Genomic DNA, 18481 nt, shown 5'->3' with positions numbered 1-18481 from the left:
CATGCTATTCTCAAGGAAGTATAGAAACCTTTTCATTTTTGAGTGGTTTTAGTTCAAGCAGACAGAAATGTGAGAAATACTTGAAGGTTCTCGAACAGTTTCATACCTGTTTGTGTTTTTTTTTTAAATCCAAATTTGTTCGTACATCGCAACAATGTCATAGCGCAACGATCCAGTCCGACACAAAAATCCTTCAGAACTTTTAATCAATTTGAGTTTTTTTGTACATTCATATTCATGAGTTATGACCATTTCATGTAGTAAAACGCTGTACAAAGATTTATGACCATACGCTGAAACCAAATCAAGAAATTGCAAAAACAAATTAAAAAAAAAAAAAGAAAATAGGTTCCTTTTATGTTTGTAAAAAAGCACATTCATATCAATACTTTGGAATGAAAACAAAGAGCCCCCACCCCTTGAAGAAAAAAATATATATATTAAGTGAGAATCAAATTGAGATTGTTAGCAAAAAAGGACAAGAAGCGAGAATCATTCAAATAAATAAGGAGGTGATCCATCGGTCGGATGGGTCGGATGGGTCGGATGGGTGGGATTGGTCCGTGAGGTCAAAAAACAAAAACGAAACTAAAACTAAAGCAGTTCTCAGCAGAGTGACACATTGTTCCGAAAAAACACACCGGGACTTTATTTTGGGGACCTGTCAATCAAATCATTTCGGACAGGTCCCCATTGGTCTCGGCCCAATCAAGCCCCAAGGGGCGTGGCCTAATATTTTGGCTCATATTTCTCCATCCAGTTGTTTTTTCGTTTTTCTTTGACTAACGGAGAATGATAGTAAAGGGCGAAAAAGCGAGGTCACCCCTTGTGCCAAAAAACTGCCCATGATAGCCCGAAGGGGCGTGGCTTAATATCGTAGTAGTTTTGTGATCAGAATCGTCGCTAGTTTTTGTTTTCCTTTCCGTTACGAATGCGGAGCGATAGATAGTAAAGGGTGTAAAGTTGTCTGGAGTTTGTCTTAGCCCCGCCCAATCAAGCGCCAAGGGGCGTGGCTTAATATTGTGGCTTTTGTGCGCTCAAATTCATTGCCAAGTTCCTCCATGGAGTTGTTTTTTTCGTTTTTCTTTGACTAACGCAGAATGATAGTAAAGGGCGAAAAAGCGAGGTTACTCCTGTGCCAATAACTGCCCATGATAGCCCAAAAGGGCGTGGCTTAAATTCATAGCTGTTTTGTGATCAGAATCATCGCTAGTTTTTGTTTTTTCCATTAAGGGGCGTGGCTTAATATCGTAGCCGTATCAGACTCGTCGCTAGTTCTCTCAAGAGTTTTTGTTTTCCTTTCCGTTACGAATGCGGAGCGATACTAAAGGGCGTAAAGTTAAGGGCACCACTCTCCGATTCGTCTTAGCCCCGCCCAATCAAGCCCCCAAGGGGCGTGGCTTAATTTTGTAGCCGTATCGTGATCAGACTCGTCGCAAAATTTTGTTTTCCTTTCCGTAACGAATGCGGAGCGATAGATAGTAAAGGGCGTAAAGTTGAGGGCACCGCCGTCTCCAGTTCATCTCAGCCCCGCCCATTATAGCCCAAAGGGGCGTGGCTTAATTTTCGAGCTGTTTCGTGATCAGTATCGTCGCAAAATTTTGTTTTCCTTTCCGTTACGAATGCAGAGCGATAGATAGTAAAGGGCGTAAAGTTGAGGGCACCACCGTCTCCAGTTCATCTCAGCCCCGCCCATTATAGCCCAAAGGGGCGTGGCTTAATTTTCTAGCTGTTTCGTGATCAGTGTCGTCGCTAGTTTTTGTTTTCTTTTCCATTACGAATGCAGAGCGATAGATAGTAAAGGGCGTAAAGTTGAGGGCACCACTCTCCGATTTGTCTTAGCCTCGCCCAATCAAGCCCCCAAGGGGCGTGGCTTAATTTTGTAGCCGTATCGTGATTAGACTGGTCGCTAATTTTTGGTTTCCTTTCTGTTACGAATGCAGAGCGATAGATAGTAAAGGGCGTTAAGTTGAGGGCACCACTGTCTCAAATTTGTCTTAGCCCCGCCCAATCAAGCCCTAAGGGGCGTGGCTTAATTTCGTAGCCATATCGTGATCAAAGTCGATGCTAGTTTTTGTTTTCCTTTCGGTTACGAATGCGGAGCGATAGATAGTAAAGGGCGTAAAGTTGAGGGCACCGCCGTCTGGAGTTTGTCTTAGCCCCGCCCAATCAAGCCCTAAGGGGCGTGGTTTGATTTTGTGGCTTTCGTGCGCTCAAATTCATTGCCAGGTTTCTCCATTCTGTTGTTTTTTCTCTTTTCTTTTCTTTTTTCTAACGCGGAGTGATAGTAAAGGGTGAAAAAAGCGAGCGCACCTCCGTCCCGGATTTGTCGGGGCCCCGCCCCCCAAGTCGGCAGTGGGCGGGGCTCCCGTAACGTGATGAGTCAAGTTTTTCCTGTGTGTGTGTTTTGGGTACTAGAAGAGCGCCTTGGAGCCTTGGTTCTCGAACTCGGACCAGGCGTCGTTGAGTTCCATGAAGATCATCCTGGCGTAGTCCTCGTACGGCTTGCCCGTCGCCTGCCGGAGGGGGCGGAGTCAAGACGTGCCAATCAAAGTCAGAGCCAATCGGATGTCACCGTCCCCCAAAACTTGTCTTTTTCTTCTTTTCTTTTGTTTTTTTCTCTCATTTCTCCCCTTTACTTTTCCTTTCCTTAGTTTTTGCAGTTTTTTGTTTTTCTTTGTCCCTTTACTTCTTCATTTTCTCCTTTCTCTTTTCCTACATCCTTCTTGGTATTTATTTACTTTCTTTTCCTTTGTTTACTTTTTTCCTTTTCTGTTTCCCCTTTTCATAATTTGTTTTTCTTTTCCTGTTTTCCCTTTTATTTTTCTCTTTCCTTTTCCCCTTTGTTTCCTCTGTATTCATTTTCATTTCTTTCTTTTAATTTTTCTTTTCTTTATTTTCCTCTTCTCTTTTTCCTTGTTTTTCTTTTTCCTTTTTCACTTTTTCTCTTGTTATTTTTCTCCCTTTCCTAATCTTTTTATTTTTTTCCCTTATTTTTTGTCTTCCTTGTCTACTTTTTTCTTTTCTTCACTCTTTTTTTCTTTTCTTCTTTACTTCACTCTTTCTTTCTTTTCTTTTTTTTTTACTTTCCCCCCTGGAATGATCAAATTTATAAAAATGATTAATAATTTTATTTATTATTTTCTTGATTCTATTCTTCATGATTTATTTCTTAATTATTTTCTTCATTATTTCATTGTTCTTATCTTTCTTTTTTCTTCTTTCGCGTTCCCTCTTTAATTATTTCTCCTTTAATGTTCTCTTCTTAATTATTTTCTTCACTGTTTTTTTCTTACTTCCTTCTTTTTATTTTGCTTCGTTCCATGGCTTATTTTTTTTTTTTTTTTTACAGTTTTCCCTTTTTCTTTCTTTTTCTTTTTGGTTTCTTATATATTTTGTTTTCTCTTTTTATTCTATTTTTCTTTCTCGTTATACGTTTTTCTTTCATTTTTTCTCTTGCTTTCTTAATTCCCTTTTTTTTTTTTTAACCGTTTTCCCTTTCTCACTTTTTCCCTTTAGAGGATGTCATAATGGTGGACTGTGCCGCCATTAAGTTTTTGTGATGAACGGATATACAAATAAATTTGACTTGCCTTTCTTTTGAGAAGAAAAATAGTGTTTTATGGTTTCGTTGAGTCTCTGTAGTTTCTATTCTTCCTTGCTCATTTTGTCACACCACAATACAATGACATCTAGTGGTCAAATAATGCACACGGTTGCTATCGACCCTTTTTGCGAGAATGATGAGCCCCATGATGGACGGCGAAAGCACCCGAGCAGACGGCAGTTGAATAAGCAGTTGAGATGATGCAAATATCAAGAAGAAGATAACCGCCATTTTGGACAGGGCCGTGCCAACCGGCAAGGTTCTAAGTCCGATTTGGCGTTTCATCGTATCCCTTTCGATGAAGACGGAAGATGATGATGGATATCTGGAATCCATCTCCCAGCTTTTTAGGACCAAATTTCAGTCTTAGATTAGCCTCAAATTGTGTATCTGTGTTATAAGGTGGACGTAATTGAGGATAACATGAGACGGCCTTCCTGTAGAACTCGGGGTTCTAGAGCACAGGTGTCAAACTGGGAGGGAAGCGCAAGAGGAAAAGGAGCTGCAGGTTGAAATATGTCCACTTGATTTTGCCAAAGCCAGGCGCCTCTCGCAAACGCTGTACTTGTATTTCTTTCTTTCTCTCTCTCTTTCATTCTCTCTCTTGTCCTCCCTTTTTCTCTCACCTTCTATCTCTCTCTCTTTCATTGCTAAAATCCGTTCAATACTGTCTCAGTCTGATGCGGAAACAATAATTCATGCATTTGTTACCTCCCGTCTCGATTACTGCAATGCACTACTCTCCGGTCTCCCGAAGTCCAGAATCAAGTCTCTTCAGCTAGTACAAAATGCCGCAGCGAGGCTTTTAACTAGGACAAAAAAGTACGATCACATAACACCGATTTTGGCTAACCTGCATTGGCTCCCAGTTAGCCAAAGATGTGACTTCAAAGTTCTCTTAGTATTGTACAAAATCATACATGGACTTGCTCCCTCTTATCTTTCAGATCTGATCTGCCACTATGTCCCGGTCCGAAGCCTACGATCTGAGAGTGCCGGTCTTCTGATGATCCCGAGAGCAAAGAAATCTTCTGCTGGTTCGAGAGCGTTCTCCATCCGGGCACCGGTGCTGTGGAATGCTCTTCCCCCTGAGATTCGATCTGCAACCTCAGTGGAAATGTTTAAATCTAAACTTAAAACTCACTTCTACTCCATTGCATATGAATAACCTACTCCTCTTGTCGGTTGAAAATAGTTTGTGTAATATAGTGTAACAATCTGTGAAGCCCTTTGAGACTCTTCGTGATTTAGGGCTATACAAATAAAAATGACTTGACTTGACTTTCACTCACTCTGTCTCTCTTTTTCTTTCTTTGTTCCTCTTCTTCTCTTTCTGTCTCTGTCTTTGTGTCTTTTTACCTTCTTTTGCTCTCTTCCTTTTTTTCCTTTTCTCTCCTTCTCTCTCTCTTGCATCTCCCTCCTCTTTCTCCCCTTCTGTCTTTCTTTCCTTCTCTCTTTCTATTTCTGTTTGGATTTCTTTTTCTCTCTCTTTCTTTCCCCCTCTTTCACAATTTCTTTTTTTCTCTTTTGTTTCTCTTATTATGTCTTTCTTTCTCCTTTTTACCTCTCTCTCTTTCTTTCTTTCTCCCTTTCTCTTTTTCTTTGTCCCACTTTCTCTCCCCACCTCCCTCCCTTGCTCTTATTTCATTCTCTCTCTTTTCTTTCTACTCAATCTACTGGTATTTTGTTCTCTTTCTTTCCTTTTCATTCTTTCCTTTTCATTCTTTATTTCCTTTTCATTCTCTTTCCTTTTCATTCTTTCTTTCCTTTTCATTCTTTCTTTCTCTCTTCTTTCTTTCCTTTTCATTCTTTCTTTCTAAATTTCCTTCTCTCTTTCCTTCTTTGTTTCTTTCTGTCCATCTCTCCATTTCATTCTTTCTTCCTCATTAGTCCGGCCCCCGAGAGAATGTTTGTTCTATCTTGTGGCCCCCAAGTTAAAATGAGTTTGACACCCCTGTTCTAGAGTGTAGCGTTCTTCTTTAAATTGTCCGTTTTACTCGTGAAACCAAGGGAAACCGACACGCTGCCCCCTTCAGGTCACCGGAGTAGTTACAGACGGAAACACCCTCTAAAAGTCAGTTTGGAAGCGGGACGTTGGCGGCCTCACCTTATCGGGATGCACGACCAGGACGGCCTTCCTGTAGAACTTCTTGACCTGGTCCGGCGTGAGGAGGTCGGCCATGGTGACGGCTCTCCATCGGGTTTCTCCTTCCCACAAGACCGTGTCCAGCGTGGACAGCAACGCTCGGATGTTCCTCTCCTTGCCCTCGATCCAGTCCAAGATCTAAAAGGGGGAGCGGAGATCAAAGATCGCAATCGGTTCTGTGGCGGCGTGGCGGGGTCCCACCTTGAGCTTGAGGGGGTCCATCTCCTTGGTGATCTCCTCCCTCCTCATCTCGGCGATGGTCCTGGGTCCTTTCTTGTCCGTCTTGGAGGAAAAACCCTGCGTGGACAGCAAGTCCCCGAAATCGTCCTCCTTGACTTTGGGCTTCGGGCCTGCAAAGCGGGGAAGAACACGAGCGTGAGGGGTCAAACTGATCAGGCCCGCCTAGGTTTTTCATTCGGCCCGTGAGACAACTAACCAGAGAAGCACAAGAGAAAAATCGGATAGATTTTGAGATATGTTACATGATGTTGTCAGAGCCAGGCACCATCCACAATGCAACCGGAGCTGTATTACTTGCTCCCTTTCTCTGTGACCTTTTTCCTCCTTTTTCTCTCTCTCCCTATATTTCAATCTCTCTTTTTCTCATTCCCTCTCTTTTTTCTCTCTCTATATCACCATCTCTCTCTCTCTCTCTCCTTCTCTCTCCCTCTTGTAGTCTCTTTCTCTTGTTCATACTATTTTGTTCTTGCTCTTTTTCTTGCTCTCTTTCGCCCTCACTTTCTCCACTCTTATTTTATGTCTCTAGTTCTCTCTTTTTTCTTTTTCTCTCTCAGTCTCTCTCATTCTCCTCTTGTTGTGTCTGTCCGTCCGTCCCTCTATCTCTCTCTCTCTCCATGTCTCTCCATGTCTCTCTCTCTCTCGATCTCTCTCTCTCTCTCTGTCTCTCTCAATCTCTCTCTCTCTATGTCTCCATGTCTCTCTCTCTCGCTCTCTCTCTCTTTCTCTATGTCTCTGTTTGTCTCTCTCTCATTCTCTCTCGATCTTTTTCTCTCTCTCATACTCTCTCCCTCTAATACTCTCTCTCTCTAATACTCTCTCTCACATACTCTCTCTCGATGTCTCTCTCTTGTTGTCTCTCACGTTTTCTCATTCCTGTTCTTTCCCCCTTTTATTCTCTTTTATTCTCTCCTTTTTTATTCTTTCTCTATTTTTCCCTCCAATGTGGCCCCCGAGCCCAAATAAGCTCGACACCCCCGGTGTAGACGTACCAAATCCCGGGCCCCGAACGCCTCGCTCCTCGCGACCTCCGATGACGCTAGGGAAGTTGAGGTTGTAGTTTGGTTTGGCGGCCTGCGGGGGCGCTGTGGTGGCGGTCCCGGACGGCCAGGGCTTGCCAGGGACCGGGGCACTTTTGCTAGCTTGCCATGACGACGACGGCGCCGCCTTGGCAGGTCCAGATAAGTTGCTTTTTCCGGAACCTGGAACCAGAAAATATCCTGTTTCAGGACTCAAGCTTTACGTTTTTTTTCACCATTATTTCACCATTCCTGACCTTAAAAAGGGATTATTATCTTTTTTCTTTGCGATGATGATACCATTTTACACTCAACGCAAAGCAGGTCATGTTGGAACCAGTTACAACAGTAAAGAAAAAATAAACCTGCACTTCACTCTTGTCTGTTCTTCCTCATCTTCCCTGCCTCTGTGTTTACCTTGTTTGGGAGGGCCATGAACAAAAATGCACATTCTATAACACAACATTTCTTCATGTATAAGATGCACCCTGTGGTGCAACATTATCCTGCATCTAACGGAGTCATCAAGACAGTAGGCTAAAACAGCTAATATAGATACATTCATATTCATTATAAGGGTTATGCAAGGCTTTTCATTTTTTGCAGCTCCAGACAATTTATATAAATATATATATATATAGAGAGAGAGAGAGAGAGAGATATGTGGAGAGAGAGAGAGAGAGAGAGAGAGAGAGATCAAGATCGAGAGAGGGAGATCGAGTGAGATCGAGAGATAGAGATCGAGAGAGAGAGAGAGAGAGATCAAGATCGAGAGAGGGAGATCGAGTGAGATCGAGAGATAGAGATCGAGAGAGATCAAGATCAGGAGAGAGAGAGAGAGAGACACCCAGAGAGATCAAGAGGGGTCGAGAGAGAGGAAGATCGAGAGACAGAGAGAGAGAGGGATCAAGAGAGTTTGAGAGAGATCGAGATCGAGAGAGATCAAGATCGAGATTGAAAGAGAAAGATTGAGAGAGAGAGAGAGAGAGAGAGACACCAAGAGAGATCGAAAGAGATCGAGATCGAGAGAGGAAGATCGAGAAAGGGAGGGACATCGAGAGAGGGAGAGAGAGAACGTGATAGAGAGAGAACGAGATAGAGAGAGATAGAGAGAGATCGAGAGATCGATATCGAGAGGGATCGAAAGAGAGCGAGATCGAGAGAGAAAGTTTGAGAGAGATAGAGAGAGACATCGAGAGAGGGAGAGAGAACGAGATAGAGAGATCGAGGGATCGAGATCGATAGAGATCGAGAGAGATCAAGAAAGAGAGAAAGATCGAGAGAGAGAGAGAGAGAGAGAGAGAGAGAGAAACATCGAGAGAGGGAGAGAGAACGAGATAAAGAGAGAACGAGATAAAGAGAGAACAAGATAGAGAGAGAACGTGATAGAGAGAACGAGAGATCAAGATCGAGAGAGGTCGAGAGAGAGAGACCGAGAGAAAACTCTTTAAGACTTACCAGTCAAATTGGCTCCCAGGTTTCCCAAATCGGCGAAAGGGTCGAAAGTCTGAGACTTGGCCTTGGACATGGACGACATACTCGGACCTACGTGGGAAAAATATCCAATGAACAGACAGGAACAAAAAAACGGATTTCGCTTTCAAAGGAGAAATTGGTCACCAGCGCTGTGATAGGCGGGCCTGCTGGCCGCCGCTGTGCCGGCCGTGCCCGCCGCCCAGTTGTCCCAGTTGCCCAGTAGATCCGGGTGACTGGCCGAAGACGTCATCTTGGCCGCTTTATAGTCACATCACAGATATTAGGATCATTTCACCCGTTTAACAAAAATCGCATATATTCAAAGCCTACGAGGGAACCGCGAAGAAAGTGGGCAGAGCTTTCAAGAGTCAATTATTTACAGCACTGGAAAAGCACCATAGTTTCTGTACTATAAGGCACAACCCCCAAAATAGTCTAAAATAGATTTTTTCATTTATAAGGCGCACTGGACTCTAAGGTGTGTGAAATTAAAATGACAGAGCTAACATATTATCCTTTGCATATTTTATGGAGAGAGAGAGAGGGAGAGACAGAGAGAGAAAGACAGACAGAGAGAGACAGAGACAGACAAAGAGAGGCAAAGAGAGACAAAAAGAGAAAGAGATAGAAAAAGGGAGATAGAGATAAAGAGAGATTGAGAGAAATCGAGAGAGATCAAGATCAAGAGACCTAGAGGGATTGAGATCGAGAGAGAGAGCAAGATCGAGAGAGAGCAAGATCGAGAGAGAGAGAGAGCGAGATCAAGAGATCGAGAGAGATCGAGAGAGAGAAAGAGAGATCGAGAAAGAGATTGAGAGAGATCGAGAGAGATCGAGAGAGATCGAGAGAGATCGAGAGAGAGAAAGAGATCGAGAGAGATCGAGAGACATCGAGAGACAGAGTGAGATCGAGAGAGCAAGATCGAGAGAGCGAGATCGAGAGAAATCGAGAGAGATCGAGAGAAATCGAGAGGGATCGAGAGGGATCGAGATCGAGAGAAATCGAGAGGGATCGAAAGGGATCAAGATCGAGAGAGATCAATAAACATGGCAACAATTTGCAATCGTTTATAAGCACTTCACCCAAAATTCAAGCATTTTCCAGACTTTGAAAAAAACATTAATATTCAAGCATTTTCAAGGATTTCAAGCACCCGTACCAACGCCGTGAGCTCAAACGGATCGGCACTTACCCTGGTGGAACACGGCGTTCGAAGTCGGGGCCGAATTCTCCGAAGAGATCAAGTCGTCAAAGAGGTCGGTGCCCGAGGAAGACCCTACGCCGGAATCGGACCCCATGCCGAAGGGGTCGAACGGGTCGCCCGCCGCTGCGGGGCGAAAAACAAAACCAATATTCAACGTTAATCACGTTTGCCGGAAACGATAAGCCGAACCTAACAAACTCACGTTTGGTGGTGCTGAAGAACAAGTCCTCCTGAGCAGCAGGGGGCGCCAACAAATCGCTGAGGACGTCGCTGCTGCTGGACAAAGACGACGGTGCCGGCGGCCGAGGAGGTTCGGGTTCCGAGTTCAAACCCAAAAGGTCGGCCGTGTTGTCGGCGGGGAAATCCTCTGCGGTGGTGGGCGGAGTCTGATGGGAAGGCGGGGCACAGTTGGGAGTCAATACACCCAGGGTGGCCCCTGCGAGCACCAGGGTGCCCCCTAGGGACTGCTGAGGTTTTTTCTCTTATTTTTCCCACGTTTACTTTTTTTATTTTTCCCTTTTCTTTCTTTTCTTTGTCCCATTACTTCTTCAATTTGTCCTTTGTCTTTATCTGCATCCTTTTTGGTATTTATTTATTCTTTCTATTCTTTCGTTTACTTTTTTCTTTTGTTTCCCCTTTTCCATTTTTTCCTTTACTTCCATTTTTATCTTCTCCCTTTCCTTCTTTTCCCTTTTCTTTTTCTTTCATTCTTTTTTTTCTTTTCTTTATTTCGTTTCTTTACCTGTTTTTTCTCCATTTTTCTTTTTTTCCATGTTGCCCTTTTTTCCTTTCCTTCGTTATTTTCATAATTATTTTTTCTTTTCCTGTTTTCCTTTTCACGTTTCTCTTTCGTTTTCCCCTTTTGTTTCCCATTTTTATTCTTTTTCATTTCTTTCTTTTATTAATTTTTATTTATTTTCCTCTTTTTTCTTTTTCAACTTTCCTCTTCTTTTTTATTTTTTCCTTATTTTTGTCTTCTTTATTCCCTTTGTTCTTCCCCCTCTTTTTTCTTTTTTTATTCATTTCTTCCTTTATTCTTTCCTTCACTCTTTCTTTCTATTCTTTTTTTTGTTTTCCATTTATAGCTCACCAATGTTTTTGTTAGTGGTTCACTGAGTCTATTCAACTCGACATCAGGGCTAAGCACACTATGGCCTGAGGGCCACACGTGGCCTGTCAGGCTTTTTCATCCGGCCCACCAAAATGTACTATTTTTTATGAAAGTAACTCCTGATAATAATATTTTCTATTTTTCTGCGTCTACAACAAAAGTACGACGAAAATATGCATTTAAAAAAACTCTAAAATACACAATTTATGATATCAATGTGAATTAAAAAAAACTTGCATTGATTTGAATACTTGGCAAAAATACATGAACTATAATGTTACCTAAAGTCGCCGCCATGTTTGACTGGAAACATGCTGCTAGGCTGTACTCTGTGGTACTGGTTTTCATTCACATAAGACTACAGTGCCATCTAGTGGGCAAAGATTACACACAGGGACTTAAAAACAACATAAATCTGACACTGGGAATTATTTTTTGTTTGTTTTTGGGGTGAGAAGAAGATCCTGACTTTAAGATTTTTCACCATTCATTGTCCCTTACTTGGAAGTCAGCATCGAAGAGCGGCTCGCTGTTTTCCCGCGAGAGGGGGTCGGCGCTGGGGGCGGAGTAGGAGCAGGACTCCCCTTCTGATTGGTCGCTGAGGTCTTCCTGTCCGTTGGACGATTCGCCTGTCTGGAAACCGGACCCGCCCACATCTGGAAAAGAGGAAAAAAAAAATATATACATATATTTGCTCGCAGCATGATTTTGTAATGAAAACAAAAGTAAAACAAAATAATAAAAATAAAATAAAACACTTAATTTGCAATAAAAGGCTCAATCTAAAAAAATCTTAACATTTTAGTTCCGTTTAGTAAGAAAACGGGAACAACAGCAACGTTAGAATGATCAACACAGGCCTAGAGCGCCATCTTGTGGTTGAGTGTGAGAGTTACATGTGAAGTCAAGTCATGTTAAATCAAATACCCGGTAAAATGTAATTATCATTTCACTAATTAGTCAAATCCGGAGTATAAATTGCACCTTTGGCTAAACTATGAAAAAAAACTTCTAGTCCGGAAAATACGCTACTCTAAATCCTGTATCGTTTGACGATCCTTGTTGTAATTTTTCTCCGTTTTGCCACAGAATTCCCAATTAAAAGTAAACAAACATGTGAGATGATTTCCAATATGGACGTCAGCATCTGACCTTTCAATCGACACCACTCTCGACCAATTGCAAGCTTATTTTCCCAGTGTCCACAGCCTGCAATAGCCAATGGGGGCCTCTATTAAACCGATTCAAATGATGATTGACACATCGCTACCATAAATCGATGCATATTTTTGATGTGGATTCAAATAGGAGCCGAAAATATACGTGCGTTATGCAACTCGGGATTCATTTCTGGCACAACCAGTGATTGACTTCTGGAAAGACAAGTCAAACATTTACAACTCTTTCACAACGTCTAAAAATTGGCCAAAGTCAAATAGACGGTTACAGCCGTTTCACTGGTCACTTTCGGAAACGCCGTGACATACCTTTAAAAAATGTGTTAAATACAATGTTTAGTTTTTCAGATCGTCAGGTCAGGTAAAGTTTTGTTCTATTGTCTCACCTGTTTTTCAGCCAAGATGCAGGCATCGGATTGCAAATAACAATTCAGGAGAGAATATAAACCTGCTATTTCTGTGTGTTTCAACTTAGATTACTTAACGTTATTAACAACCAGCTCAGTAGCCTAGATGGTAAGGCGCCCGCTTTGAGACTGGGAGGTTCGGGTTCGCGCCCCGGCCGAGTCATTCCTAAGACTTAAAAAGTGGTCGGCGGCGCCCTCTGTTGGCTGCGGCTGCATCGGCTCGCTACAACGGGTCAGGTGCAATCGACATTTCGTTCTGTGTACATTGTTACACAGAATGACAATACAAGGAAATTATTATTATTATTATTATTATTTGATTTACTTTAAGCCAATTTTACAAGATTGTTAGGGGGTCGGGGCAGCACGGCAGCGCAGTGGTTAGCGCGTGCGTGGCACAGTTCTGAGGTCGCGAGATCAAACCTCCTGTGTGGAGTTTGCATGTTCTCCCCGTGCTTGCCTGGGTTTCCTCCGGGCACTCCGGTTTCCTCCCACATTCCAAAAACATGCGTGCCAGGTTAATTGACCTGACCGATATCTCCCGAGGTGTGAATGAGCGAGTGAGTTGTCTGACTCTGTGTGGCAAGCAGTTGAGGGTGTCCCCTGCCCACTGCCTGAAGATAGCTGGGATGGGCTCCAGCGCCCCGAGACCCTACTGAGGATAAGCCGTGCAGATAATGGATGGATGGATGGATGTTAGGGGGTGGAACGAAGAAAACGGTCACCTTCCCAATCCAGCGTCTGGAAGAAATTGTTAGCGTTGGCCTCGCTGCCCACGGGGGATTCCGTTTCCGAGGGGGCGGAGCTCTGCGAGGGGGCGGGGTCTTCGGAGGGGGCGGAGCTTCCCGGCGTCGGCAAACCCGAGTCGTAAAACGCCGACGAGCCCGGCTGACGGGGAAGTTCCGCTTTACCTGAAAGAAAGAAAAGGGACATTGAGATTAATAGAAAACCCTCATCAAAATGAAGCAAAATCATAAAAACATAATTTTTTTAAGAAGTGAATAAATTCATAATGATATCATGATAAATGATGCTAATAAATAGTTAACAGTATGAGTCGATTTCGAAAAATGAAAATATGTACGAAATTTAAAATAATAAAAATACAAATCAAATAATAATAAAAGATAAATGATCCAAAAACATACACAAATAATAAACAAAATACAAATGCTTGATTTCGATAGGATTATAAAAATATAAAATACAAAATAATAAATCATAAAAGCTAAATTAATAATCAATAAGTAAAAAAATCAAAAGCTAATAATAACAAAAACATGAATAAATAATGATATTAGTAAGGTAATAATGAGAAATAATAATATATCGAAAATAATAGAAAAACCCTCATCAGAATGAAGCAAAATCATGAAAATATATTTTTTTTTAAAATAGAAAAAATAAAACTAAATGATGCTAATAAATAGTATGAATCGATTTCAACAAATGAAAATATGAAATTAAAAGAAATAATAAGAAAAATACAATTCAAGTATTAATAACAAATGATTTAAAAAAAATACAGAAAAGGTAATAATTACAAAAACATGAATAAATAATATTAGTCATTTAATAAGCAATAATAATAAATGAATAATCAAAAATAATCAAAATATAATATAATAAATAACGCTAAAAACAATAAAATACAATCTTGCCTCAAAATGAATAAAATAAAATAAAATAACTGAATAATAGATGATGATAATAAAATTCAATAATACTAAAGGATTATAACAATAATTATAATGCTGAATAATACTGAATGATAATAATCATAATAAATAAATAAACAATAAGCTAAATAATCATAAATATCTAGAAAAGTCATAAAAAATGTAAAAGCCTGTTTCTAAAACGAAGACCAATAAAATAAATAAGTAAATACGTGTAATATTTATATCGAACATTGCTTGAAGGGACAGTGAGTAATATCTAATGCTTCCTAGTGGTACAAAAAAAAACACAAAACAGCAACCTGCTGCAGCCAGGCGCTAGACCAAACAGGCAAACAAGCTGGATTATTTCCCACAACACAAATAACAATATCACAGTAATAGAAAAACACTGGGTTGGAGCTTATTTTAGTGCGCCGAAAATAACACAAATTTCAATCACATTTAAGTTGCGCGTTACAATAACGTACCTGTCAAATTATACGGTTTCCAAGTATTTAGTATGTTTTTTTGATCACCAAATACAATTTTTCTTTCAAAGTGTGATTATACAGTGCAATGACAGTGTTATTACAATGTTTATACTATATCTCTGATTTTTTTTTTAAGACTTTCCCTAAGGCATCTCCTTAATGCTATCTACGTGCTAACGACTACATGCTAACACCTTTATCCATCCATCCATTATTTGCAACGCTTATCCTCAGTAGGGTCGCGGGGGTGCTGGAGCCCATCCCAGCCATCTCCAGGCATGTATAAAAAAATCATAGGACGAGAAAATTTGCATTTCCTTTACCTAGTGGTCACCACCATGTTATGTGTATTATGTGGCACGGGCAACAGTGCCATCTAGTGGTCAAATATTACACACCGGTGCTCTCGGAAAAACGATGAAAATAAAATAGAACGATGAATTGAAATAGGAATAAGAAAAGAATAATAAACCTGAAAATATAATAACAATGATGCTAACCAGTCCTTTTAACGGCTACATGCTAAGAAGTCATGCTAACAGCTAAATGCTAACAAGTAGATGCTAAATGGCTTAAGGCCAAAGAGTGATGTAAAAGGCTACATGGCAACAAGTAGACGCTAACACGTAATTACATACTAATGAGTCATGCTAACGTCTACATCGTAACTAGTAGATGCTAACAAGCCATGCTAACAACTAAATGCTAACAAGTAGATGCTAAATGGCTTAATTCCAAAGAGTCATGATAAAGGCTACATGGCAAGAAGTAGATGCTAACACATCATTACATATAATGAGTCAAGCTAACGTCTACATGGTAACTAGTAGATGCTAACAAGTCATGCTAATGTGTACATGCCAACGACAAAGGCAACTATTTATGCTAAGGGCTACGTGCTTATGACTTCATGCTAACGAATGGATGCTAACGACAAAGGCAACTATTTACACTAAGGGCTACATGCTTATGACTTCATGCTTACAAGTCATGCTTATAGCTACATGCTAAGGAGTTGATGCTAACCTGTCATGCTAGCGGCTGCTTGCTAACAAGTGGATGCTAATGACAAAGGCAACTATTTACGCTAACGGCTACGTGCTTATGATTTCATGCTCACAAGTCATGCTTACAGCCACATGCTAAGGAGTAGATGCTAACCTGTCATGCTAACGGCTACAATGCTAACGAATTTAAGTTAACAAGTCATGCTAACAGCTAAATGATAACAAGTAGATGCTAAATGGCTTCATGCCAACGAGTCATGTAAATGGCTACATGGCAACAAGTAGATGCTAACCCGTCATTACATACTAATGAGTCATGCTAACGTCTACATGGTAACTCGTAGATGCTAACAAGTCATGCTAATGGCTACATGCTAACAAGTGGCAACTATTACGTTGCTTATGACTTCATTCTAGCAAGTCAAGCTTACAGCTAACAAATGATTTTTTGAATAGATTGGCAGGCAAGCAGTTGAGGGTGTCCCCTGCCCACTGCCCGAAGATAGCTGGGATGGGCTCCAGCACCCCCGCGACCCTACTGTGGATAAGTGCTGCAGATGTTGGATGGATGGATGGATTTTTTTTTTTTTTAAACAAATCTATTCTTCTGTTTTTCCACCCACCAAACTTGCTGAGGATCTCCTGCTGCTCGTCCCGGCAGGAAAAGAGGATCTTCGGGTTGAGTCCTTTGGTCTGGAAGCCGTCCCAGGGAGGGGTCTTGGCCACCGAACGGTCTCGGGGCTCCACCTGGATGTCCAGGTTGACCTGGAACAGGTCCGGATATTTCTCTTGGATGTCACAAGCGTCCAGGTCGTACCTTAAGGCCCACCCCAAGAAAAATACACACATCAGAAAGTACTTTTGTAAAAATTTGCCTTTTTGGGTTTTTGAGGTCCTACTTGGCAAATTTGACGGTGGTGGCGTTTCTGGGGACGAAGCCCGTGTGAAACTGAATCTGGAACATTTTCATGGACGCCATCTGGAACAGGAAATGGAATTTAACTAACGTGTCATCAGACGTGGGGAGGAACGATACACATTCACTTCGTTACTTTCACTTTTGGTACTTCTGGAGGTATTTTTAATCACTCTACTTTTCCTTGACTCGATTTAAGTCGAAGAAACTGTACTCTTACTCCGCTACATTAGACTTGTGATTTAAATCCAGAGGTAGGTAGGAGCCAGTTACATTTACTTGGGTAGGTTTGTGAAGAAGAAACTGTAATCTCACTAAGTTACATTGGGATACATTGAACCCGTTACCTAAATCCAGAGGTGGGTAGTAAAAAGTTACATTTACTCGGTTACATTTATTAGAGTAAGTTTTGGAACATTTTCTACTTCTGGAAGTATTTTTAATCACTATACTTTTACTTTTCCTTGAGTAGATTTATGTCGAAGAAACTGTACTCTTACTCTGCTACAGTAGGCTACATTGAACCTGTTACCTAAATCCAGAGGGGTAGTAAAGAGTTACATTTACTTGGTTACATTTATTAGAGTAAGTATTAGAACATTTTCTACTTCTGGAAGTATTTTAATCACTATACTTTTACTTTTCCTTGAGTAGATTTATGTAGAAGAAACTGTACTCTTACTCTGCTACAGTAGGCTACATTGAACCTGTTACCTAAATCCAGAGGGGTAGTAAAGAGTTACATTTACTTGGTTACATTTATTAGAGTAAGTATTAGAACATTTTCTACTTCTGGAAGTATTTTAATCACTATACTTTTACTTTTCCGTGAGTAGATTTATGTCAGAAAAGAAACTGTACTCTTACTCTGTCACATTAGTCTTCCTTGAATGTTACTTAAATCCGGAGGTGGGTAGTAACGAGTTACATTTATTCCGTTACATTTACTTGAGTACGTTTTTGTACTTCTGGGAGTATTTTTAAATCACTATACTTTTTACTTTTCCTTGACTAGATTTGTGAAAAAGAAACTGCTACATTAGGCTTCATTGAACCTGTTACTTAAATCCATTGGTGGGTAGTAACAGGTTACATCTACTCTAATAGGTTTACTTGAGTAAGATTTGGGACTATTAGAAGTATTTTCAATCACTATACTTTTACTTTTCTTGAGTAGATTTATGTAGAAGAAACTGTACTCTTACTCTGCCACATTAGTCTTCATTGAACGTTACTTAAATACAGAGGTGGGTATTAACGAGTTACATTTATTCCATTACATTTACTTGAGTAGGTTTTGGGACATTTTCTACTTCTGGGAGTATTTTTAAATCACTATACTTTTTACTTTTCCTTGACTAAATTTGTGAAAAAGAAACTGTACTCTTATGCTGCTAATTTAGGCTTCATTGAACCTGTAACTTAAATCCAGAGGTGGGTAGTAACCAGTTACATTTACTTGAGTAGGTTTGTGAAGAAGAAACTGTAGTCTTATTGTGCTACATTAGGCTACATTGAACCTGTTACCTAAATCCAGAGGTGTGTAGTATCGAGTTATATTTACTCTGTTACATTTACCTGAGTACATTTCATACATCCCTAAAAAACAAAGGAGGCACACCTTGGCCTGCAGACGTCCTCCCAAAGTGGACCTAGCGTGGTAGATGACCACCAGGACGTCGCCTTGGACGGTCACATTGAGGGGAATCTCCGCTCTTCCGTCCTCCATCTTGAAATCCCTGCGGACCGAAGACAGAGAGTGTCGAGAGCTAAAAAAAATATTGACCAATCGTAGAAGGAAATTCAGGCAAAGACTTTTTGAGTTTTCTAGACAACTGCAGTTGGAGAGGGGATCTTTCGACTCTCTGGCCAAAAACTCTTCTGAAAACCTTCCCCCTCTGCGCTGTGTTTTATTGAAGTCACAAGGGTGGAAAAGTACTGAGACAAAGAAGGAAAAGAAACTCCCTCATACCCTCCCCCCGGGGACAGTACCAACACTTTTAAACAAAGACAGGAAACCT

At 41.0% G+C, this 18481-nt stretch overlaps 1 protein-coding gene across 2 annotated transcripts in view; it reads right to left on the bottom strand.

Annotated features, from left to right (window-relative positions):
* Positions 1–188: 188 nt before the first annotated feature.
* The window catches only part of gak (cyclin G associated kinase), a 58169-nt gene continuing 39876 nt past the window's right edge, over positions 189–18481 (bottom strand). The window contains exons 17-29 of one of the 2 annotated variants that reach the window (XM_088336961.1): positions 18082–18199; positions 16444–16523; positions 16168–16361; positions 13111–13296; positions 11302–11456; positions 9892–10075; positions 9678–9812; positions 8630–8743; positions 8468–8554; positions 6983–7192; positions 5955–6103; positions 5715–5891; positions 189–2516 (exon numbers count right to left, since the gene is read on the bottom strand). In XM_088336961.1, the coding sequence (XP_088193087.1) occupies positions 2415–2516; positions 5715–5891; positions 5955–6103; positions 6983–7192; positions 8468–8554; positions 8630–8743; positions 9678–9812; positions 9892–10075; positions 11302–11456; positions 13111–13296; positions 16168–16361; positions 16444–16523; positions 18082–18199 (1891 nt within the window). In that variant the 3' untranslated portion in view covers positions 189–2414. The remainder of the gene's footprint in view (positions 2517–5714; positions 5892–5954; positions 6104–6982; positions 7193–8467; positions 8555–8629; positions 8744–9677; positions 9813–9891; positions 10076–11301; positions 11457–13110; positions 13297–16167; positions 16362–16443; positions 16524–18081; positions 18200–18481) is intronic. The other variant, XM_088336962.1, reaches the window with a different exon arrangement.

Source organism: Urocampus carinirostris, chromosome 5, assembly GCF_059441175.1.
Source record: "Urocampus carinirostris isolate Australia breed hairy pipefish chromosome 5, RoL_Ucar_1.0, whole genome shotgun sequence".
NCBI lineage: Eukaryota > Metazoa > Chordata > Actinopteri > Syngnathiformes > Syngnathidae > Urocampus > Urocampus carinirostris.
This window is presented reverse-complemented; position numbering and strand designations above follow the sequence as displayed.